A 24,125-nucleotide genomic window follows, 5' to 3' on the forward strand; every position below is an offset into this window, starting at 1 on the left:
TTTCTGGTACATCTGTGCTTTTAAATGCACCACACCAAGAAGTTCAAGGCATATAGACCCAGACTGTCTGCCTGCACATTCATCATTTATTTATGGCCAGTGCATTAATGTGTGATTAATATGTTCCTTCATTGAGCATATAGAAAGCTTTCCTCTTCTATCTCTTTCTCATGTTATACAAGTGATTGTGGTGAATATGCTTTTGCACTCTGTCAGATATACACAACCAATCAGAATCCTCCACGAGTTCACTGTTTCATATGGTCCTGGAGCACATTAAGGTAAACATATTTGGCGTGCTGTCTAGAACAGAGGGACTCGAGCACATGGCTTGAGCTCTGAATGGGAGAAGGGCCGTTTCTGGCTACAAGCAGTATTAGAGGCTGCTTAGGGCCCTGAGCCACCAGGGGGCACTGCAAAGCGAGTTTTTTTTATTATTATTTACATTTTTTATACATTGTTATTTATAGTAGTTTATTGTTAATTTGTATAGTTATTTATAGGTAATTGTTGCACTGTGATAATTTTGATGCTTGTTTAGTTTACTTAATTAAAATGAACAAAAGCAACACAATTCTAGAACCTTTTATAAATACTTGATTTTGTTGCATTCTATCTGTTTAAATGTGTAAAACTGAAGTTTACTTAATCCATTTAAGTTGGGACTACATTTATATTTTATGTGGCATTGAGATTTGTTAATATTTAATGTTCTGTTATTTAAAAAGAGAGTGTTTTGCTGTAGTTTCGGGGGTTACCATATGAAAATGAATTACATAAAACCTTAGCAAATTGAGTTTGACGTACCTAATGAAGTTGAGTTAAAACTACTATAGTGCATTGATTTGACCTAATCCAACTAAATTATGTTGGCTCAATGAAAATTACTTAATCTGATTAAACAAAATTATACTGCTTGTAAAAACATCTCAGATTCAATTAAGTAAGAGTGATGATATTTTTTTTTAGGATAAATGTGTGTAGTTGTTATACACATGTTTAAAAAATCATACTGCCCCTAAAAATAGGTTTTATTTTTTTATATGCAAAATATAATTTCATATTTGTTTCTTTTGATTTTGAAGTAAAATAGGACCAGGAAATTTTCTTTCCTGAGAATCACCCATAAATCTCCACTTTCACATTCTTCCTGCACATCACCACCTACTGGGCAGAGAGGAGAATTGATAGTAAAAAAGCACTTAAATATTGATTTTCTTCTCACCCACACCTATCATATCTCTTGTGAAGACATGGGTTTAACCACTGGAGTCTTATGGATAACTTTTATGCTGCCTTTATATGCTTTTTGGAGCTTCAAAGTTCTGTCCACCATTCACATGCATTGTATGGACCTACAGAGCTAAAATGTTATTCTAAAAATCTTCTTTTGTGTTCTTCCGGGATGGAATGATGGTGATCAATAATTGATGAGATGTTTTTAATGTTTGGGTGAACTATCCCTTTAAACGTTACCAACCAAAGGGTCAATGTGGTTGTCCATCGTCACGAAGTTCCTGGTTGGAGGGGTGGCAAAGGGCGTGTGATTCTAAAGAGGAAGCTCTCATTGAGTCCTCGGACATTTTTGATCACTTATATAATCTTTTTCACCTCGGTGGGGTGAATGAGAGGCGAATACGGTGCATCAAAGGGACAATATCGTCACTGCTCCGATGCTCCTGTAATATTGCGTTAGAACAGATGCGAACGGCTGGCTGATAGTTCACAGCTCATTACGATGGAGGAGACTTTTGCGGATCTAAAAACATCTTAGCACAGCAGATCGGACACGGAAGGGATCAAACTACATCATCCAGACGATATTTCAGCAGTGGAGTGGTGCGAGTGGAGCAGACGAGCAATCTGTTCATAGGGGGTTTATGTGGTTTATTTTGGCGTATTAAGGAGTAAACATAGAAGATGGCAGGCCCCGATCACCCGCAACAGCAGGTTGAAGAGAAAGCCGAACAGATAGATGACGCCGAACTGGCATTTCAGGGCATTCACATGCTGCTCAACAATGGCTTCAAAGAAAGCGACGAGCTCTTTAAGAAATACAAGTAAGATTAAACGCACTCCTTTTGATTTTAAAGTGTTAATTGTGTGCTCTCTAAAACAGCCCAGACTGTCTGTTTTGGTCGCATAAAGTGTAGGCAAATATTTTGGTTATTTCCATCTGCCAAGTATTTGTCTATCACGTGCTTGCAGAGGAGCGATGTTGATTTTCAGGGTGGCGGATGATGGTTTTGGTGTCACGGACTGTCAGAGCTGTGCAGGATCAGGGGCGTAGACTCCAGGGGGGATGGGGGGTAACAACCACCCCCCACTATTTACACCATGATTAATGGAAACAGGTAAATGGGGGGTTACAGTGTGAAGAATTTACATTGTCTAAATATAAATATAGTCAAGTCTATCAAAAAAAGTTCCATCTTTATTGTATACAAAATTCCAGACAGTATGGTGCTTCATATATTTGTTGTGAATGACACTGAGCTATGCTTAAACTATTAAGCCGCATTTGATTCTTGGACATCGCGTTATTTAAAAAATATATATTAATTAACTTTACACCGACCAGTTTTTACACTGACCAGTTTCTTTCACCTCGTGCATCGACAACATCCTCATGTTTCCCCTCCTCCTAAATTGTTCCACTGTTTTAAGTTTGAACTGCCCCTTGTGTTGAAGCTATTCGGTCCGCTATACACATGTCGCTCCGCCCCAACGTGCCGCCCTGCCCCATCTTCCAGACTGCTGTCTGGGGCTACTCAGGTGATCTGGAACACGCCAAAACGAAGGATACCTGGCCTTACAGGCCAAAATATATTTCGGGTGTCTTCGATTTGGATCGCTCCGCGCACAGTATGTGTGTCGTAAATTACGTCATCAGCACAGCCACGCAACTTGACTGCACGCCGCCTATATTTGGAGATCTTTGGGCTGCAGCTATGGTGCGGTCGTCATGATTGAATGATTGAATGTATTTGCTAATTGAACGCACTTAAACTCCACCACAAAGTTACGATTGGGAAATTCTGGATTATCTTCGAACCCTGATTTACAGAGTTGGGTGCGTGTGAGTGGCGTGTCCAGACTTTTTTGACTTGGGTGGCCCATGTGGGGCACAGACTCCGCATCCCTGATATTAAGAATAATAATAATATTAATTCACGAGTTCACATGTTCACATGTTCATGTAATCTATGAATGGGAGAGATGGTAAACATATTTGGCTTGCTGTCCATGATGGAGGGCTCGAGCTCGGGCATGGCCACCCCATGCCCCCCATCTGAACACGGCCCTGGGGCATGTCAATTTAAGAATCGTGGTGGAAGCGAATTGTTTTTGGTAATAATTCAGTTTTACTTGAAGTTTTTGACTGTGCAGTTCAGTTTTTATGCATTGTTTGTACTGTTATTGAAGAATAATGTTAAAACTTGCCAGAAAATAAGCCTCATTTACTGTAGCTGGTTAATGCAGCATTTCCCATCATTATATGTGGTTGCTCAAGAATTATAAAATAGGTAGATAAAGCATTAATTACACAGCTAATGTTTGACTCTGCTCTTCATTTTGTTGCACTGGTGCTAAAAAAGCTTTCTTCCTTTGCTCGTAAGTGAAAGTGAGAGAAAGAAATATGAAATTACAAAACGGGTCAAGTTTACTTTCCGCGTAAAATCACTCGAACGCACACTACATCGTATTTACGTATTTACTTCCCAGGAGGAATTGAACGCACCAATAGAGCACAGCAGTCCACTTCCGGTAGTCAAAGTCCCATTATTTTTTTCCATAGACAAACTGATTTTCAACGATAACTTGGAGACCTTTAAAGACAAACCTACCGCGAGCTCCGAGGTTGTTCATCGATGGCATATGCTTCTGTTGAAGACATCTGTCCACGTTATTTCAACTTCATTGTTTAAAAATCATGTCTGATAGCGTAATTTCTGGTAGACAACTACATTACCCATGGTACAGCAGAGAAAGATCCACCAATCAGAGAACCGCGGCAAAAAAAGCCCATGAAATGAACCCAGGAGTGACCGCCCACTTCAATAACGAAACCAAGTTGGTCTCGCTTCACCCTTAAACTACTTATATATTTATACATATTGGAATATTTAGCAATAAATGTTCCTCATAAAAATATCAATTTTTTTAAACTAATAATTGTATTATTTATGCAGCTTAACAATTAACATATGCATAAATTAGTTAATAATACATTTAATTATTTAGTGAAAATGTATAACATTATACTTTGTATTATATTACCCTGGAATAATGAATTACCCTGAAAACATTTGTTACCACAGATGCAATTAAGTTTGTATTACATCTGCTGAGGGAGTGAGAGTAAATTTGCTGTAATCCATCGCTCCCTATTTTTTTTCTAAATTTGCAAATTTGTGGAAACGTAATAGTGGCATTTTTCTTTTGATGTTGGAGCAATTGGGAAAGCAAAAATTATATGTGCCATGGTCTCCCATGCATCACTATCGAAGTTTGCTCTGCAATCGTTTACTTCCACATTCCAGAACTGGAAGTGTGAAAAGGGCCCATAGTCGATATATCCATTCCATTGACAGTTGGTCCTGCTGGGTCTAGACACACACAGGACAGATGGCACCAAAGGGGATGAGCATCTTGAGGAACCTGTCTTTAGTCACTTCTTGCTGTGGATCACCCAGAAACAAAGACGCTGTCTGGTCACTGATATGTTTGTGTGACATGACAGAGCTGTATCAAACGCTGTACAATGGCAGCTGAAGTGAACAGGTCGTGTACTCTGATCAAATGATCATAAAATGAATGTTTCAGCTTCTTTTATATGCTGAAATATGCTAATGTAATATTCCAATGACATCACAGTTAAGAGTGCTATTGCTTTATATGTACAGTTACAGTTGTTCACTCTTTAAAAAACAACAACTTTTAAGTTGTAATTATACAACTTAAAACAGTAGATATAATTGCAATTATAACGATTTCATTTAATTATAAATTTAAATACGAATTAAAATGAATTAATCTCTTTTAAATATATTTTAGGTGTAAAGTGGACTGCAACATAGTTTTGCCACTATACATTTTTTTAAGTAATAAAATACAGTAAATATTTAGAAATTAAATCATGCATTTAGCAACTCTCATTAATAAAATGAAGAATACTAAAATGGAAAAATAAATTAAGAATAATTAATAATTTTCTATTATTCTTGTCAATTTTTTTTTGAGTAATGTTAGTTTGAGGCAGACCGATATATCGGTTTTACCAATTAATCAGATTTTTTTTAAACTATCGGTTATTGGCAAAAATCTCTGCCGATAGTTGCCAATATTATTATTATTATTATTTTTAATTTTGTTTTATTCCTTATCAATAAATTTCATCAGGTGAAATATATATACACAAAACTCTTCATGTGTTAAATATATAGGCTATAAAAAGCTTAATTTGGTAAATACTTGTATATAAAGCATTGTAATGGAGCTAATTCCCTGTTGAATTTTGGGCTTGTTTATAATAAAAAGTCCAATCATATGTAGCAAGTCGTACTTTTTCTGGTTATTATTGGGATTTCGGTGGCAAAATAAAATGCTTCTGGGATTTTATTAATTTTGCACTCTTGGTGCCTCAATGTCAGTGCCCTTCATTGTAAGGAAAGACTAAGAAATATTTAATCATTCTATAAATTGAATTGCCGATTAATCAGTTATTGGCTTTTTTATCTGTATCGGCAAAATCCAATATCGTTCAACCTCTAATATTAGTGGCAAAACAAAAAGTCTATTTGGCTGCATTCACACTGCAAGGCTTATTAAGGTTTCAAGTAATGATATTTTGAACTTAAAGTATGTTTAATAGTAAATTAAATCTTATTTAAAAAGATCAAGGAAGATGTAGTTCCTCGTGTCATGATGACCCCTTTAAGGCCTATAAACTTCATCTTTACACTGAACAGTGGGGATTAGATGTACACTATTCAAACAGGATGCGTTCTTGCAACAGAATGGAGCAAAACACAGGGGTCTCGAAACGCTCATGGTGCAAAACTCTGGATTAGGCATGTGAGAGAGCTGTGTGTTGTATTGGAAGAATCTCAAAATAACCACACTTTTAAGGTGGATTGATTGACTTGTTCTGGGAATTGTGAATTAAAAGCATGATCTTGGATATAGCAAATATTAGAATCATTCAGGCCTTTATTGAATTAAACGATTTAAATCTGTTCCATTGTATTTTCCCCCCATAATTATTGCAGAAAGTGTGATAAAAGTATGCAGATTCTGTTTGGGCCTATTTATGCGTAAATGTGTTTATGTTAAAGGGATAGTTCAGCCAAAATTTTTCTTACTCTCATGCATCCCAGATGCGAATGACTTTCTTTCTTCTGCTGAACAAAAATTAAGATTTTTAATCTGAGGTGAACTATCCCTTTAATCTAACAATTTTTTTTATTTTTTTTTTATAAAAAAACAGATTTTGTTGTACTGCATACAATGACAATATAGCATCTTTACTATCTTTACTTTAATCTGTCTATTCTAACTTCTGTTCTAATAGAAAGTTCAGAAATTCTCTGGAATATTTTAAATTTCTTTTTTTGTAAAGTCTTTTACATTAACGGACATAACCCATGATTCTTGATTCTCTTTTTTTGTCTGCAGGACTCATAGTCCGCTAATGAGTTTTGGGGCCAGTTTCGTCAGCTTCTTGGTAAGTTAACGCCATGGCATGACCTTTAGTAAGTTACTACTTACAGATGGAATAAAGCCAACATTTAACACAGTGTCTACTCAAAATAGGGGCTAGATATTGATATGTGTATTAATATTTATGTTTCGTACATATGACAGAAATTCTCTCTCAGCTAAAGCGGTTAATTATACAAGGGACCTTCTAGCTGGGTACATTACAAAAAATATTAATTTTATAAAGTTCATTTTATCACTAGTTTTTAATCATTTCAGTCACAGTTTAGCTTGTACATAATGTAGATATTCTATGCATTCTTGAAATTGCATATATTATATTGCACATACAGTATAATGTAGCAATACTACTGCTTGAAATGTTTATTGTTGCATAATGCATACAGTTTCACTCACTATATTTAAAGAAGTAGGAAGTATTCAGTGTATAATGCTTAGTATGCAGTAAGCAATACACTTGTATTCTATTCTGAAAACAGCCAGATGATACCTTGCTATGACCAGTTATATCAAGGCTGGTGCCCTATGATGTGAATAGTGATGTCATAATGATTACTATCATAATGATGTAATTTGCCCCCTCTGGGGCATTACAGACAGCAGAGGATGGAACCACACAAGGCTGGACAAATGCTAGTCACCGCTAATGTACCTCCAACAAAGAAAGATTACTTTGCAAAATGCAAGAGTGTAGTTGCCATAGTTTCTTCTCCTTTAGTGGGAGGAACAATTAAATTCATTTGTTTATTAGTATAGCACAGTAACAGAGTGGTATTGTAATCTATGAATCAACAATTGTTTCCTACTAAAAAGGTCTTTTCAAGATGTTTGTTATACAGGATAAGAGCCATATGGTTTTGTACTTTTAGACTGTACAATTTCTCTATTGGTATATGACATTCACCATTTATTGTGTTTGAGTTTTATAAAATAACAAAATAATAATTTAGGATTGCATTGTGCGTTGAGTATTGAGTGGTAACAGTAATGTAGACCCTTTCAAAGGGTCATTTGTACTCACTTTTCCCTTTTACAAGGGACACTAGTGTCTCTGAATGTCATTTGAAAAGGCCTTTTGTAAGACCCTTGGGTTCGGTATTGTTTATGCAACTTCGTCCAGTCATATTAGCATTGTTTGCACTTTCACACTAGGTCTTCCTGTTATGGAAAGGATGTCTGTGAGAGAAGTACACTTATAAGCCAGTAATAAAAAATGATTACTTAGAAAGTGGTGACGTTAGCTGTCACTTATGTTTAGACTTTTTTATTTTTGGCTTCAGCTTAATTTTATTTCTGTTAGTACAAGGAACCAGAGAACCTCCCAATGTAAGAATTCAACAGATTTCTCGGTTTATCCACTAGCAACCCCACCACAATAAATTGCATGTTTTTATTTCTCCCTTTTGGGATTTTCCCATTTTATTCAGTAGGTTCAGGAGATTTCTGGAAGATATATTGGTGGTGGTGTAGTGGTCTAAGCACATAACTGGTAATCTGGTAATCAGAAGGATGTTGGTTCAAGCCCCACAGCCACCACCATTGTGTCCTTGAGCAAGGCACTTAACTCCAGGTTGCTCCGGGGGGATTGTCCCTGTAATAAGTGCACTGTAAGTCGCTTTGGATAAAAGCGTCTGCCAAATGCATAAATGTAAATGTAAATGCAATGAGATCGGGTAGCATGATCTCATGATCTCATGAAAATGATATGACCGTGGTGAAATGTTTTGCAAAATTATATTAAGTGATTCCTTACACGTATCGCGGCAGTTCAGAGTTGAAATGGCCAACCCCTACCCTAAAACGTAAGCCTAAACCTAACCAATACAAACGTGAGATAGAAAATGAAACTGCTGAAGCAATGGCATCATTTTGTGGTGCTTCTATAACACTTTCGGCTCACGTGTTGACACGCATGCTATTCAAGACTCGTGACTCGTCCCTTATAATCCTTGCACTAAAGTAAAAGTGTTTAGATGTCATAAGATAGCTGCGATAAGAAAAACAAGCCACCTAAAAATGATCTTTAAATCATTTTTGAGGGTGTAGTATCATCTATGATACCATGTTGAGACTGGAACATTTTGCAGGCCAGACTCAAACCTGCATCACTTGAATTAGCACCACAGCATTTCAGGAATATTTGTGCTGTACAGCAACAATTTTTCTTTTTAATCATTTTTAATGTGATTAAAAAATCTGATAATTCTTGAAAAGGAATATTTACAGACTTTGGTCCCACTTTACATTAGGTGTCATTAACTACTATGTACTAATATAAAAATACATACAATACAATGTACTTATTGTGTAACTGCATAGTTTTCTTTAAAATTCTCACCACATTCACATTTGCTGCTACTGCGGTTGAGGTAGGTGTAAGGGTAAGGATTGGAGTATGGTTAGGGATTGGGTTAGGTTTAGTGTTATGGGTTAAGGTTAACAGTGTAACTACATATGTAATTAAATGCAGGTACTTTAAATGTAAGTACAAGGCAATAACACATATTTACATAATAAGTCAACTGTATCAAATGTTTAACTACACAGTAGTTATAGACACCTAATATAAAGTTGGAAATTTTTTTTTAACCATTTTGACCATTTTGAATGCACAGACTTTCCAAACTGTGTTAATATGTCAAAATGTTGTTTGTGTCACCATAGAATGCCATGATGACATTCGAGGAGGAAAAAATGCAGATGGCCAGCGATGACCTAAGGACTACCGAAAGACTTTGTGAGAGTGACAATGCTGGCGTCATCGAGACCATCCGCAATAAAATCAAGAAGAGTGTGAGTTGGAATAAGTGTGAAATAAATGTGAAATTCGGTACAGAATGTATTGCCAATGAATGTATTATTCATATTAACATAATTCATATTTCCACATTAGATGGACTCCCAGAGATCAGGGGTGGAGGTTGTGGATCGCCTGCAGAGACAGATAATCGTGGCAGACTGCCAGGTCTATCTTGCCGTACTGTCCTTCGTCAAACAGGAACTCTCAGGTGGATTCTAAAGGCTGAATGTGTACAATTTAGATTAAAATAATGCTGATTCATGGCAAAACCAGCTTTGCAATGTCGTTGAGTCATTTGCATGCCACCATGTAGAGTTGTTTTGTTAAGACTCAGAATAAACAAACTTAGCATAGAGGATAGAATGCAAGTGGGAATGAGGTTAGGCTGAATGTTAGCCTTGTCAAAAATATTACAAACCTCAACCGTCTATCAAGGTGATTGAAATTTTCCCTTTTTAAATAAATGTCATACTTACCTCTCACCCCTTAGCTTACATCAAAGGAGGCTGGATCCTCCGCAAGGCCTGGAAAATGTACAACAAATGCTACAGCGACATCAGCCAACTGCAGGAAGCCTGTCACAGAAGGTCCTCTGACCAGGAGGGGGCGCTGGCCTGTGATCAGGTCAACCATAACACATCTTCAACAGAGAGTGGTGGCAGGATAACAGAAGAGGTTCTGGATCGTCTCAAAGGTTCGGTCAGCTTCGGTTATGGGCTTTTTCACCTGTGTATTTCAATGGTACCTCCACACCTGCTCAAGATCGTAAACCTGTTGGGTTTCCCTGGAGATCGCCACCAAGGTCTTGCCTCATTAGCCTACGCCAGTGAGAGCAAAGATATGAAAGCACCACTTGCCACGTAAGCTTGCTTGCCTTACTTAGGAATTTGTAACTATATGTTTGTTTTTGTTATGTTTTTATGTTAGTGTAATCACTAGTATTATTGCTCTTGCTTCGGGTTGGGGGTTTGTTCTAAAGGACGAAACATACTCTACGTAAGTACATGAACGCAGACACTTCTAGCTACACAAACTCGATTTTGTGTGTTGTTGTGTTTCGAAATGTGCAAATATGCATCGCATTCTCAACATTACCACAAGCGGCGCTATAGCAATGCCCTGGCAACTAGCCTTAACACCCTAGTATCCTGGTGGGGTGTTTTGTGTGGCTAAGCACAACTCACTTTTCCTCAGAAAATTTAGGAATTTCCCTTTTAAAATGTGTTGCATAAAAAGAGGCAGGTCATAGCCATGGAGCACAAAATAGAAGTAATAGATTTGGAGGGAAATGTTGGTTATGACTCATGATATGTGTAAAGGAAAATTCACAACAGTAGTTATGTAATTATTCCAATCGGCCATGTGTAAAAGAACGTCCACAAAATGTAAATCAACGAATAGAGAAATATTCAGATGCTTTCCACAGTGCAGCATTTTGCACATTTTGGTTCATTTTAGTGTTCGCTGAATAATTTTGCACTCTCTCGTACCTCAAGAATGCCCTTTGCTTCTGAAGTACTGTAAACAGTGATGTTTATTTGTGTGTGAGCATGCTGTCATACCGTTGAACTGGTTTCACACTGAGGTTACATAATTAATAGCATCTGAAAGGTCACAATTAAAGATAAAGGGCATTAGAGGGAAAGGCCATGCAACCGTGCAAGCAGATGCTACAGATCCCCAGATTCATGCAGTACTATTAAATGTAATTTCTGTGGTTTATGATTTGAAACCAAAAGCAGTTTCATTATGAATGCAAAGATCTCATTCTGACTTAATGTAACAATTCCTCCAAACATTATTTTCACCTTTCTAGCCTTAAGATGCCTTACTCTCTGTAGTTTTTGTTGCCAGAGACTGACTAATTATCATTATTATTTGTCTTGCCATTATCTGATTTGTGTATTAATGCATTGGCAATATTGTATGTAAACACAATCATGCCAATAAAGTACTTTTAAATTGAAAATTGAAATTGACTGACATATTGCTACAGTCGTTCTAATAAAATATTAAATTATATATATATAAAACATTTCTGTAAAATCATATTTCACTTTAGAAGTCTCTTTTATGTTCCGATCACTGCTGCTGTAAACCCTAAATAACTAAAAACTTTATATCTCCTTTTACCTTAGAGTTTCTAAAATATGTGAGCTTGCTTGTGTGACTAATTCCAAAGTTATATCTTACATATCATGAAAAAATATGCGGTCCAGCAGGAAAAAATGCTAAATTAATCATCTGAAAAATAGGTTATCAACTATTGATGATAAAAATGTTATCTATCATCGCAAAGGGGAGGAATTCATCTTTCTAATGACATCTAGATTGAGCTTCTAGTCCACTCAGAGGCCGATATATTCTATGAAACAATGGGGATGGTGCGTGAACTGAAAATTTGACGGATTGTATGGAAAAGAACATCGGTGTGGGCTAAAATGTGTTAGAGCACCACCTATATTTCAGATTGGCATTTTGTGATGGAATGTGGAGTGGAAAAAAAATACAACATTTTGGGAGTTAGTCCACAGTATGTGTAAATGGTGAGCTTTTAAATTCGGACGGCAACCCAAAAATGCACTAGAGTTGAAGAGTTAAGCATGCTTGGAAGCTGAATTTACTGGCTCTGTTTTGTAGAACGAAGCTTTGCTTGTAAGTGCACAATGGCTCACATGCTTGGTTAATTTCTTATGCCATTATATGGAACCACATTTCATTATATCTCATTATATTAGAGACTGCACAGATCAGAAAAGCAAAATAGAGGATCTTTTACTTTGTTTCTCTCTCTCGCTCTCTCTCTCTCTCTCTCTCTCTCTCTCTGTCTATTAGTTTGGCCCTCTTGTGGTACCACACAGTGGTGCAGCCCTTCTTTGCCCTGGATGGCTCTGACTCACAAGCTGGACTGCTGGAGGCCAAAGCCATTCTGCAGAAGAAGGCATTGGTTTACCCAAACTCCTCTCTCTTCATCTTCTTCAAGGGACGAGTACAGAGATTAGAGGTGTGTGTTTAGGCTAAAGCAGTTATTTGATGGATAAATAATGCATCAAAGCCAGACCAGATGTTGTCTGTTGGATAACAATAATGGATTGGCACATTAGAGTAAATCATTATAAACAATAGTGCAGTTCTATGGTCCATTATATTTTATATTTAATTAGTATGTAATCACAGCCATTAATTTATTCTGTGGGTGCTTTAGTCACATATTTGAAATGGAAGGCATCCAAATCCAACCATTACATCAAACATGTCAAATCCAAATGATACCCTCCCTTTACATGCATATTTCACGTTACACCATTGTTAGCGCAGTAAACATGTTCAAATTTCCTTGGGCAGTCTGATGATTGAGAATGTTTCCAGATGTCCTGACTTGTTTGCAGTTTGTCTTGAATTCTACAGTGGTAGATATTCTGTAATACTGGGCATATTTCAAATTATTTTTGAAATCAAATGAAATTAATTTTTGAAATTCTCAAATGAAACCCTTGGTTGTGTCAGTAAACAATACCCACACTGATGTTTGTATGTAGTGTATGAGTTGTTGTTATGAAACTTTGCTGGGATTTGAATTTTTCTTTTTCGTCTTTCAGTGCCAAATCAACAGTGCACTGGCTTCATTCCAGGATGCTCTGGAGTACGCCTCAGACCAAAGAGAGATTCAACATGTGTGCCTCTATGAAATCGGTACGGCTGCTGTAGTTGTTATTGAAGTCAGTATCGATAGTTTGATTATTTATCAGGCCCACACAGAATCTGTGCCTGCAGATTTCTGCAGAATTCACAAAGTTCTAGACACCCCCCCTTTATGTTTGTGTATTTATATACTTTGGCTAATTTGATGATGCTTTCAGCTACCAATAAAAAGAGTTGTGCTCTGTTGAGTAGATTTTGCCATGTTTTAATTAATTTACTGTAGCAGAATTCAGCAAATTATCCCCACTGAAAAATCTACCTATTTGCTTACCTGACTGTCCAAGAGAATTGGCAATTTCTTTCTCCACCCAGTTGTAGTACAGTTCAGATGAAACATCATATAGGCTCTGGTACTCCTGCCAATGTTCCACTAATTTTCCTCCATTTCTTTGGTCCAATTAGAGTTTCTTGATACCGCAGCCATGCTAGTTAATGTTTTGTTGCAGGTACATCAGGACTCCTCCCACTGAAACTTTCCGTGCCCCGTTTCTTGCTCTCTCATTGGCTGTAGGTCAACGCTGCATTTGTATTCAGTCGAAACATATTTCACACTGCCCGATTTGGAATCGCAGACGGGTCCAGATATTTAACATTCTAGATATCTCGCTGACATCGGCGACGTGTCTGCAATTCTCTCAGACCGCATCTTTGATAGTTCATACATTGCGATCGTCGCTCACAGGTGCGAGCTCCGATGTGCCTACGACTTCTAGCTGGTTGGCGCAGCATTATAGAGATGAACTTTGAAGATGTTTGTAAAGTTTGTTTATAGACTTTGATTTGCAAGGCTTGTGCAACATAATAGAGATGAAATTTGAAGATGTTTGTAAACTTTGTTTTGTTTATAGGTTTTGGGGCTGTTTACACGACAACGCTTTCAACCGAAAACTTTTTATGCGTTTTGGCTGTTCACGACAACAGCGTTTTGGGGCCTGAAAATGCAAATTTTGGAAAACGGGTTTCAAAGTGCAAGTTTTTGAAAACGATGCCGTTATCGTCTCTTTGTATATATACAAAAACGCGAAGTTGTGAAAATGATGATGTCATGCGCACGCGTATTACGTGTTCAGTCTATAGGCTTGCACGCGAGTACTTCAGAACAATGTGCGAGACATTCAAAACTACAATGTCATTGTCCGTCCAGAAAAAAATTGCTTGATGCTTTTGCCATCTTCATTGTTTGTATGTGGAAGAATGCTTATGTGCGTTAGCACATACAAAGTGACATCACCAACTACTGGCCTGGCATGCATAATACAGCATGTTTAGTCATTTTCACAAAACCGTGTGGGCGTGAAACTTTTCAAAAAATACAAAGGAAAAACTTTTCCGTTTTTAGTACATCTTTGTCGTGTAAACTTACTCTTTGATTTGCAGGCTGGTGCAACATAATAGAGATGAACTTTGAAGATGTATGTACATTTCTTAGTTCATAAAGTTTATTTGTAAACTTCTTTTGATTTGCAGGCTGGTGCAGCATGATAGAGATGAACTTTGAAGATGCCTACAGGTCTTTTGAACGACTGAAGAATGAATCCCGTTGGTCACAGTGTTACTATGCTTACCTCACTGGAGGTCAGAAAATATCATTTCTCACACTTGCTCTTTCTTGACCTATTTAACGCTGTTTTTTTAAATTGCTAAACATTGACTTTTCTCAACCCAAAGTATGTCAGGGTGCCTCTGGTGATCTAGAAGGAGCTAAGGCCATTTTCCGAGACGTTCAGAAGCTTTTTAAGCGCAAGAACAATCAGATTGAGCAGTTTGCACTCAAAAGGGTGTGTGCCATCTCTTTTTACAAATCGATTCTGTATTTTGTAGTTCCTTATAAGACTAAAAAGTTTGCCTGCACTTTGATTTGTCTCACCAGGCAGAAAGACTGAGGAAAATGTCCCTGACACGAGAGCTGTGCATTTTGGGTGTTGTGGAGGTGCTATACTTATGGAAAGCTCTTCCAAATTGCTCTTCCTCCAAACTCCAGCTTATGAACCAAGGTAAGAAGAGCACTGTGACTTAAAGCCGGATTAAGAGTATGCTGTTAGTCAGCCTAGAGACCTATTCATCATTTATCAATCTAAGTTCTTGTTTTGTTGTTATGATTTCATAGTGTCTTGTTTTTTGTTCTTTTTAGCTCAGGTGCTAATTTGAATGTTTTATCTTCCAGTGCTACAGGTGCTGGATGACCAGTCAAGTCATGACTTAAAACATCTGCTACATGGTGCTATTCAGAAATGTCTTGGAAATTGTATGGGTGCTGTTCAGGTTTGTTTTATCTTTTAGCTTAAACATGTTTCTAAAAGAAGTGTTAAATAAGGAAATACTGGCATAGTTTACACATTTCTTTCTAATGACTTACTCTGGTTTAAGCAGATCTTGCTTATCCTCTTGTGTGCATTATTTATGCTGATTTTGTTTATGTTCGTTTGATCATAGTCGTTTCAGTTGGCAGCACAAGATGAATACGGTCGTCAGAACAACAGCTATGTGCAGCCCTATTCCTGCTATGAGCTTGGCTGTGTGTTACTGGCCAAACCTGAGGTAAAAATAAAACATAATCCTCTTAAACAAAACACTATTACCAACAATGAGTCGTTTGATACAATAAACATGATCAAAATCTCTTCATTCTTGTTATTTTCAAATATGAATAAGTCACTAGATAAAATGTCCCATACTAACTCCGTTTTAAGAAGAGCTAATGTAAGCTTTTACTTTAAATGCAACACATAATTGGGGGCCTGGGTAGCTCAGCAAGTATAGGCGTTGACTACCATACGTTGAGTTGTGAGTTTGAATCCAGGGTGTGCTGAGTGACTCCAGTTAGGTCTCCTAAGCAACCAATTGGCCCAGTTGCTAGGGAGGGTAGAGTCACGTTGGGTTAACATTCTCGTGGTCGCTATAATGTGGTTCACTCACATTGGGGCGCTTGGTGAGTTGTGTGGGGATGCCGCAGAGAACAGTGTAAGCCTCCACACACACTAGGTATACGTGGTAATGCGCTCAACAAGCCATGTGATAAGATGCATGGATTGGCGGTCTCAGACGTGGTGGCAACTGAGATTTGTCCTCCACTACCCGTATTGAGGCGAGTCACTACGCCACCACGAGGACCTAGAGCGCATTTGGAATTGGGCATTCCAAAGTGGGGGAAAAGAAAAAATACTACCCATAATAGATGATACTTCACCAAGTTAAGTCAAAATTCTCTTGGAAATTTTTGCTATTAATGTAAGAAAAAGAAATATGGGGATTAACGAATCTAAATCAAGTAAATCAAGCAACTTCCCTTTCATGAACGACATTCTTTAATGTGTATTTATGTGAATTTTTTTGTTGTAATTAAATGTAATTTCCCCCTTTTCCCTCTAAGACTCTGAGTAAAGGAAGATCATTACTGCTTCAGGCTAAGGTAAGACCTTAATATTGGTGTTGAGGTATTTTGAATGTGTATGTAAATTCGTTCTGGTGATGATGTGTTTACTTGCAGGACAACTATACTGGGTATGACTTTGAGAATCGATTGCACGTCCGTATCCATTCAGCCCTTGCCTCCATAAAGGACGTGGTCCCACATTGACCCTGTCCAACTGGGAAGTTCACTGTACTTTGACCACTCCTGTCCAGCACTTTTTGTAATGAAAGCCATTTGAAAGTAATCCTGCTTATCTGGTTGAGAGAGTGAAAGTTCACTAACTTCATTTAACGCAGAGATTGAGTTCACCAATTGTTTGTTTCGACATTGCATTTAGTCTAGTATCAGGTTCACGAATAACTGTTGGTTATTATAACATGTAGCTGTTGATCCGTCCCAAAGATATATCACTTTCACATTTAAACCCAGTTTCATAGATTAGGTACATTGTGTGTGTTTGGTATTGTTCTGAAATGCAGGTATTTATTGTTACATGTGGAAGTATAGAAATGTTGAACCTAACTCTCACAATGAAACGCAATGAAAACATACTGTATTGAATAGAAAAACTGTTTAGATCATTTACCATAGCTTGCCCTATCATACAAAATACATTAGCATGGGATAGAAGTCAACATTAGATAACATAACAAAAGATAACACATGAAATGAAAAAATATCTTATGTAATAGAATTATTGTATCCAAATTTATATCTGTAAATCAAATCAAGATTGTATGCACCATATGGATGTCTAGTCTAGTGGTTGACCGATATTGGTTTTACAAACATAAATGCTGATCACGATATCTAGGGAGTTGGGCAGATGGCAGTTGTAATACTGATATATGGAACAGTTAGATGATAGCACATGACACATACACAGTTATCGGCCAATTCCAATAATTTCATAATGCACAAATATCAGCCATATATCGGCCTGGCCGATAAATTGCCATTTCTGATAAGGAGTTGGGTGGCCGATGGCAGCTATAGTACTTATATGTATATGTGACAGTTTTAGGATAGAAAATGACACATACACAGTTATCTGCCAATTCTGATAACCGTGAAATGTCAGAATATCAGCCTGGATGATAAATTGCAGATACCGATGTCTAGTGAGTTGGGTGGACGTTGGCAGTTATAATACTGATATTTGAAACCGTTTGAGGATAGCAAGTGACACATACAGAGTTTGTGGCCAATTCTGATTATCTTGAAATGTCAAATATCGGCCTGGCTTATAAATTGCCGATACCGATATCTAGGGTGTTGGGTGGTCGATGGAGGTTGTAACAGATTGATTATAGCAAATGTCACTTACACAGTTATATGCCAATTACCATAATCTGTAAATGGCCAGATATCGGCTTGGCCGATAAATTGCAGATACCGATAGTTATCTGGATGGCGATGGCAGTTATATAACTGATATATATTTAACAGTTTTATGATGGAAAATGACACAAACACAATTATCGTCCAATTCTGATAATCTTGAAATGCTCAAATATTGGCCTGGCGATAAACTGCCGATACCGATATCTAAGGAGTTGGGTGGCCTATAGCATTTATAATACTGATATATGAAACAATGTGGTGATAGCAAATGACACACACACAGTTATCGTTCCTTATCGATCATTTCTAAATGGCCAGATATCATTAGTCTAGTCACAGACTGTTAAAGTGTATGGCAAACACAATATTTCAGGTTAAAACGTATTTCATTCAAGGTTGGCTGTTTTCATTGTATCTATTGCGTATGTTGCCAGTATCCATCGGAACACTAGACTACATATCCCTTTATGATTGTTAACCCTAACAGGGGGGCTCTGGTCATTTGAAATGCTACGATGTGTAATATTTTATGACAGCAATTGGAAAAATATGACTAAGTACAGCTCACCTGAAATGTTTTAATTTAAGTTAGAGAGTAGCTGCATCTACTGTGCATACCCTTCGTTGTTGTCCTCTGCTGGTCAGCATCTTGTGACAGCAATTCGATTTTCTGAAGCGATAAACCATGCACAACTACCTACTGGTCTTCTCAGGGCCAGAAGAAGTTTTCATCTAACATATTTTTGTCTTGTTACTTTTGACGAGCCATATTGTTGTATTTGAGCCAGATATTTTTTTCTTCCTGTAATTATGTTGTTGGACCACATTTATGATTTGTACACTTTTAACATCACATTAGTGTCTCCTTTTGATTAGCCCCTGAATAACTTGAATTGAGTTTAGTCTGTATATATATTGTGAAATTGTTGTAAAACTTGCACTTCCTTATTTTCTTGTCCTAGTAGATGTAAGATATTGGTCCCTCCTGTGGGGTTTATTCACTACCAAACTGTATATGATTCTCTATCCACAAGCCCTTCTGGTTTCTCTCTATAACGTCTGCAAACATGGAAGGCTTGATTTAAACCTCAAAACATGTCTTCACTGTGAAATGTGTCAATATTGGATGTTCAAGGTATTTATACCTTGTGAAGACAATACAACTATGAACATTTTCATAATAAAATAACAATGAAACTCACCATTTAACACTGTTTGTGTGTTCATTATATGAATTGAATTATGATTATGGCAAGATTTTGCAAAGCACAAAGCTACTTGATATGTTCACTGACACAAATTTGATTTCTATATGCATCCTTTTATTATTTTATTCACTTTTCCCCCTACCTTCCTTATTAATTAGTCACTATCTAGCCAACAAGTTTTGGTTCCCAGAAGAGACATCGTAACGTTTGGTGGGGGGTGCTTAAACTTGATAATGGCATTTATTTTCACCACAAGTAGGCTATATTGTAATACCTATAAGTAACTGATAAGTAGGCCTATAGAAGGTGGACATTAACCAATTATCAACATTTTAATTATTTTATGTCGTATTTTAATACAATATAAAACAATTAAATATATTACAATGATTATATTTTTTAAACATGTCCAACCGTGGTGTCCCAAAATAAAAGGACGCCTCTGAAGTGTGTTCACGCGCCGGTGAGAGAACGATGTTTACTTTCGAAATGTTTCGTTTTGTATTCAGTGTGTTTCCATCGTGACCACACAAATCGAGATACCAAAGACCGACGCACAGCTTTTGTCACTGCATTCACAAATGCTCATTTTAACATGTAAAAGTCACATTTGTGATTATTGACGCTAGCCTCTATCGATTGTTCGATTTAAAACCTCGCCGTGTTTGCTGTGAATGTGTTGAGACGGCGCTGAAATGAATCAACAAACAACCGAAGTCAACATCCCCCTGGGCTTTAAGACGATCCTGGAGTGGTTTTCTAGGGCCGTTATTCTAATACAGCCTAATGATATACAACAATTCGCAGCGTTTTATTTTAAGGAGCTGCTTCGCTTGAGAGAAGGTAAGTGTGTGAAGTGCAAAACTAAATAAAACTTTTTCTATCTTTCTTGAACACCCCTTGAAGCCTCAAAAGAATGCAAAAGTATTATTCAGAAGTCTAATAAATTGTTATGAACACATACGATAATATTTGGTGTGAAACAAACAGAAATCGAATGTATTATTTAGTGAAAATGTTCACCGACTGTTGATCTCCTGTGGCGTTTATGACAGGGGACAAGAGCAACAGTTCACGCAGTGCCATACTGACATTGGAGCGTTCAATCGAAAACTTGTTCTGTTTGTCTAAAATCAGGTCTGCCGCAGTGATAGCGACAACAGGACACAACACAGCTGCACACAAAACAGAACTTACTAAACATGTCTGAAGAGTTTGTAGTTGAAGAATTTATGCATTTCTATGCCCAGCCTTATTTTTTTTTGAACGGAGTATTCGGAAATCAAACAGAAACATAGAAGAGGCTACAGGCAGACACAGTCACACCTAACCTAACTTGTGTCCTAAACTAATGGCATTTAACTGATATTTTCTCTAAATAATACATTCGATTTTGGTATGTTTCACACCAAACCTTATCATATGCTTTCATAACAATCATTAGTCTCATGAATAATGTATTAGACTTCTAAATTATACTTCTGTGTTCTTTTAAAGCTCGAAGAGGTAGTCACCATGAACTGCCATTATATGACATCACTGAGCACAACATTTTATTTGTGTTAAGCAAAAGAAAAAAGTAATATAAGGTTTAAACAACACAGGGGTGAGGAAACTATTACATTTTCATTTTTGGGTGAACTATCCCTTTAAGGTACCTTGGAGTACAATGAAAATACCATGGCATATTTAAGGAGCATTCTGGGTTCGGTTAAACTCAATCGAGAGCATTTGTGGCATAATGCCACAAAAAAGTTTTGGACTCTTCTTAAAAAAAAAGAGGTTTACAGTGAGACACTTACAATGGAAGTGAATGGGGCCAATTTATGGAGGGTTTAAAGGCATACATTTGAAGCTTATAATTTTATAAAAGTACTTTAAACTTAAAACTTGAGTATTATTTGAACTGTAGGAACTGTTTACATTTTTGTGGTAATCAGTATTATGCCACGAATTCTGTCGATTGAGCTTAACTTGAATTAAACCCAGAATAAACCTTCAATATAGTAATCATTCAGTACCATTGTAGTATTATCTCATACCAGCACTGTACCATGGTACTGCTACAGTACATTTTATATGGTGCATTGTAAGGGCTCTTCCTTTCTTTCTGTCCAGAGTAACAAACAAATGTCTGATTTTTTTCTTTCTTTCCAGAGAAACCAAACCTTGATATATATGGTCTTCTGAAGGAATTTCAGGATGATAGAGGTAATACACAACCTACATCAAAATTAAATATTATCAACCAATGAAAATTTGTCTTCGTTCCTTTGTAGATGAATTACCAGTTTTATTTTAAACAAAATATACTTCTAGTATACATTCATAAAAATGAAAAGCATGTGTTTTGAATTGTAAATAGTTGCCCTGCTGACATCTCTTTGCACTGAAAATGATGATGCCCCACTTACTCAGACGGCTGCTGATTACAATGAGTACTTGAACGAAGATGGAATTCGGAGCATTTTAGTGGGAGCAGACCAAACGGACACAGTGGTTGTCTTCCGCAAAACAGCCAAAAATAAGAGTTCGCCACCAACTGATGTTCCCGATTCCACCAGCCACAGAGATTCAGCACTCTTTGAGCGTGTTCCTCTAAGCCAGATTGATTTTACACCCAACACGGTGTTAATTAAGACACAATCCATCCCTTGCAAGTACATGATTTTGGTGCAGTCGGAGAAAGTGCCGGAGTGCATTGTGTTTCAGAGGGATTATCCAGAAAGTCCTCCACAAGCTGAAGAAACAGTGGGAAAAGATGAGAGCCATGACGAGAAGATGGAATCAGCATTGGCTATATCTTTAATAGCAGAAATCTCAGAATCATCAGAAGAATCAGTTGAAGTCAAATCGGAATTGGCTGAATTAATCGAGAAGTTTAAGGGATTCATGAACCGTTTAGTTTCACCTCAACAGAAATCCAAAGACTCTTTGGAAACATATCTCTCAACTTCTAAACCCATTGAAACTACTACCTCTAGTTTGGTGCCGCCACAAATTTCTAGTCTAGAGGAATCATCTGAACAAGCAACAACTAAGTCTGGACCGACTTCTGAGCCAGTCGAAGTGGCCACCGATCATACATGCCGCCCTGTTTCAAGATCACATGGGTCAGTTTCTCCTGTAGCTGCAACTAAAATAAATCCAATTCAAGCCAAACTTCCTTCCATGTCAACTCATGCAAATGAGAAACCAACCATGACATACTCCACTTATATGTCACCCGAAACAATGCCAACAGCCAATGTGTTGCCAAATGAGACAAGAGTATCTATGGATCCGGTCAGAACGGCTACTGCTTGTACCACAAACCCACCAGTTTCAACCCCAAACGTTTCTGTCTATTCATCTCACGCATTTAAAGAAACCATGCCTTGTGACTGCATTCAATCCCAGATGCATGAAGGCAAACCATCATTTCAAGTCCAATGCAATCATCATGCAGCTTCATGTACATATAGACTGTCACGGCAATCACACCTCAGTATTTGCCGTAAGTTCAAAGATTTAAACATCACAAGTACTTCCCCAGTGTATCTCTATTTTACTGAAACTTTACCAGTAATTGGGTGTTCCTTCAGTTTCAGCACTTTCATAGCCAAGGGTTGTATTTTTATTGGCCGTCATTTCCAATCAAGCAGTCATTTTGCCAAATACACAAAGTGTGTGTGTGGGGTGGGGTGGGGGGTTTAGGCTACATCAAATACAGAATACAGATATACAAAAAACAGACTTTGAGATATGGTGGGAATTTGACCTAAATCATCTGTGATGCATGTACATGCACTGTTGGACTTTGTAAGCAGACCAATTAAATAAACTAGTAAAAGTGTGAAAAATGTTATAAAGAGAAATCAAAAGTGCTAAAAGTGTCTGAAGTTGAAGAAACACCCAAATGCAAATACATTTTAGTTAGATATTTGTCATTTATTACATAAGAGAACATAGGAATGAACTACTATAATAGGTTTCTACCCTATCCATTCACTATCCACAGCCCATCAAGCCATCAGACCAGCTACATGTGACTGCAATTGGCGGATTTGCCATATCGTACCCCCTGATACTGCTATGACCTGCTCTGAACATATGCTGATCCCCGACCACCCAAGAATTCCCATGTACCAAGACTTGAGCACTCGCAGTAGTGTCCATGGTACCCAACCAGAAGTAGTCTGTAATTGCCCATACATGCGCCCTATGAGCAGCTCGAGCATGAGAGTTCAAACAGCTCCAGCCTTAATGTCCTCAGGCCACCGTTATGCAAAGCTTCCCCGCTATATTTACTTCAAGAGCATTCCCCATGACATGCACAATATGCAAGCTATGGATTCCCAATGCTGTATGTTTCCTGCCACCCCCTCTAATGAGGGTCATCATCATCAGCATATAACCGCAGGGATCAGTGCTCAACAGCCATGTTGCAAACGGTCTGTGCACTTTACACAGTATCTTTCAAAACTGTACATGTTTTTCAACTGACAACTCTTATTTACTATTTATCTCTGTTTTTATTAGACACTGCGAAGAACGTTATGATTCATAATGTGGCTGATAACATGGTGGTGAGAATGTATTTTTTGTATTCTGTACGGTCCCATTTAGCATTTCTGCTATATTTGTCATAATGTCATTTTCTTTATTTACACAGGTTTTGACTGGACACCATGTTTGGATTATGATATTGTGCTGTCATTCAAGGCAGTAAAATGCAATAAAGTGGTCTATGCAAGATATATTTTTGTTGTGACTATCTATCCATCCATCCATCCATCTATCTAGTCTGTCTGTCTTAGTAATTATTGGGGAATCATTAAAGGCCTACAAATAGTTTTATGATCTCATATTAAAGAAATATTCCGGGTTCAGCATAAGTTAACTGCAATCGACAGCATGTGGAAATTTTTTAATTACCATATAAATTAATTGAGAC

The 24,125-nt window shown here is 37.3% G+C and overlaps 2 protein-coding genes across 3 annotated transcripts; both read left to right on the forward strand.

The window, feature by feature from the left end:
• The first annotated feature begins 1,539 nt into the window (after positions 1–1,539).
• On the forward strand, positions 1,540–19,204 carry LOC127640944 (tetratricopeptide repeat protein 39C-like). 2 transcript variants are annotated; one of them, XM_052123681.1, is made up of 15 exons: positions 1,922–2,060; positions 2,209–2,354; positions 6,679–6,727; positions 9,388–9,516; positions 9,617–9,731; positions 10,014–10,383; positions 12,359–12,527; positions 13,123–13,216; positions 14,693–14,800; positions 14,894–15,003; positions 15,096–15,219; positions 15,390–15,487; positions 15,659–15,763; positions 16,596–16,634; positions 16,713–19,204. In XM_052123681.1, exons 2-15 carry the CDS (start codon positions 2,338–2,340, stop codon positions 16,800–16,802), a joined length of 1,617 nt encoding a protein of 538 aa, XP_051979641.1. In that variant the 5' UTR covers positions 1,922–2,060; positions 2,209–2,337; the 3' UTR covers positions 16,803–19,204. The 2 variants fall into 2 exon arrangements, with proteins under 2 accessions (XP_051979640.1, XP_051979641.1); XM_052123680.1 differs by lacking the exon at positions 2,209–2,354 and having other exon boundaries at positions 1,540–2,060.
• Positions 19,205–19,884: 680 nt separating this feature from the next.
• On the forward strand, positions 19,885–23,731 carry LOC127641001 (uncharacterized). Its single transcript, XM_052123736.1, has 4 exons — positions 19,885–20,032; positions 21,347–21,400; positions 21,555–22,474; positions 23,711–23,731. The coding sequence occupies exons 1-4, from the start codon at positions 19,885–19,887 to the stop codon at positions 23,729–23,731; spliced, it is 1,143 nt and encodes a 380-aa protein (XP_051979696.1).
• Positions 23,732–24,125: the final 394 nt, after the last annotated feature.

Source organism: Xyrauchen texanus, chromosome 50, assembly GCF_025860055.1.
Source record: "Xyrauchen texanus isolate HMW12.3.18 chromosome 50, RBS_HiC_50CHRs, whole genome shotgun sequence".
Classification (NCBI taxonomy): domain Eukaryota; kingdom Metazoa; phylum Chordata; class Actinopteri; order Cypriniformes; family Catostomidae; genus Xyrauchen; species Xyrauchen texanus.

Excerpts from the sequence above, each read along its gene's own strand:
- LOC127641001 (XM_052123736.1), top strand. The coding sequence starts at position 19,885 with ATGAATCAACAAACAACCGAAGTCAACATCCCCCTGGGCTTTAAGACG. Across the intron at positions 20,033-21,346 it reads GCTGCTTCGCTTGAGAGAAG|AGAAACCAAACCTTGATATA; the intron begins GTAAGTGTGTGA and ends CTTTCTTTCCAG. Across the intron at positions 21,401-21,554 it reads GGAATTTCAGGATGATAGAG|TTGCCCTGCTGACATCTCTT; the intron begins GTAATACACAAC and ends AATTGTAAATAG.
- LOC127640944 (XM_052123680.1), top strand. The coding sequence starts at position 1,921 with ATGGCAGGCCCCGATCACCCGCAACAGCAGGTTGAAGAGAAAGCCGAA. Across the intron at positions 2,061-6,678 it reads GAGCTCTTTAAGAAATACAA|GACTCATAGTCCGCTAATGA; the intron begins GTAAGATTAAAC and ends TTTTGTCTGCAG. Across the intron at positions 13,217-14,692 it reads TGTGTGCCTCTATGAAATCG|GCTGGTGCAGCATGATAGAG; the intron begins GTACGGCTGCTG and ends TTTGATTTGCAG.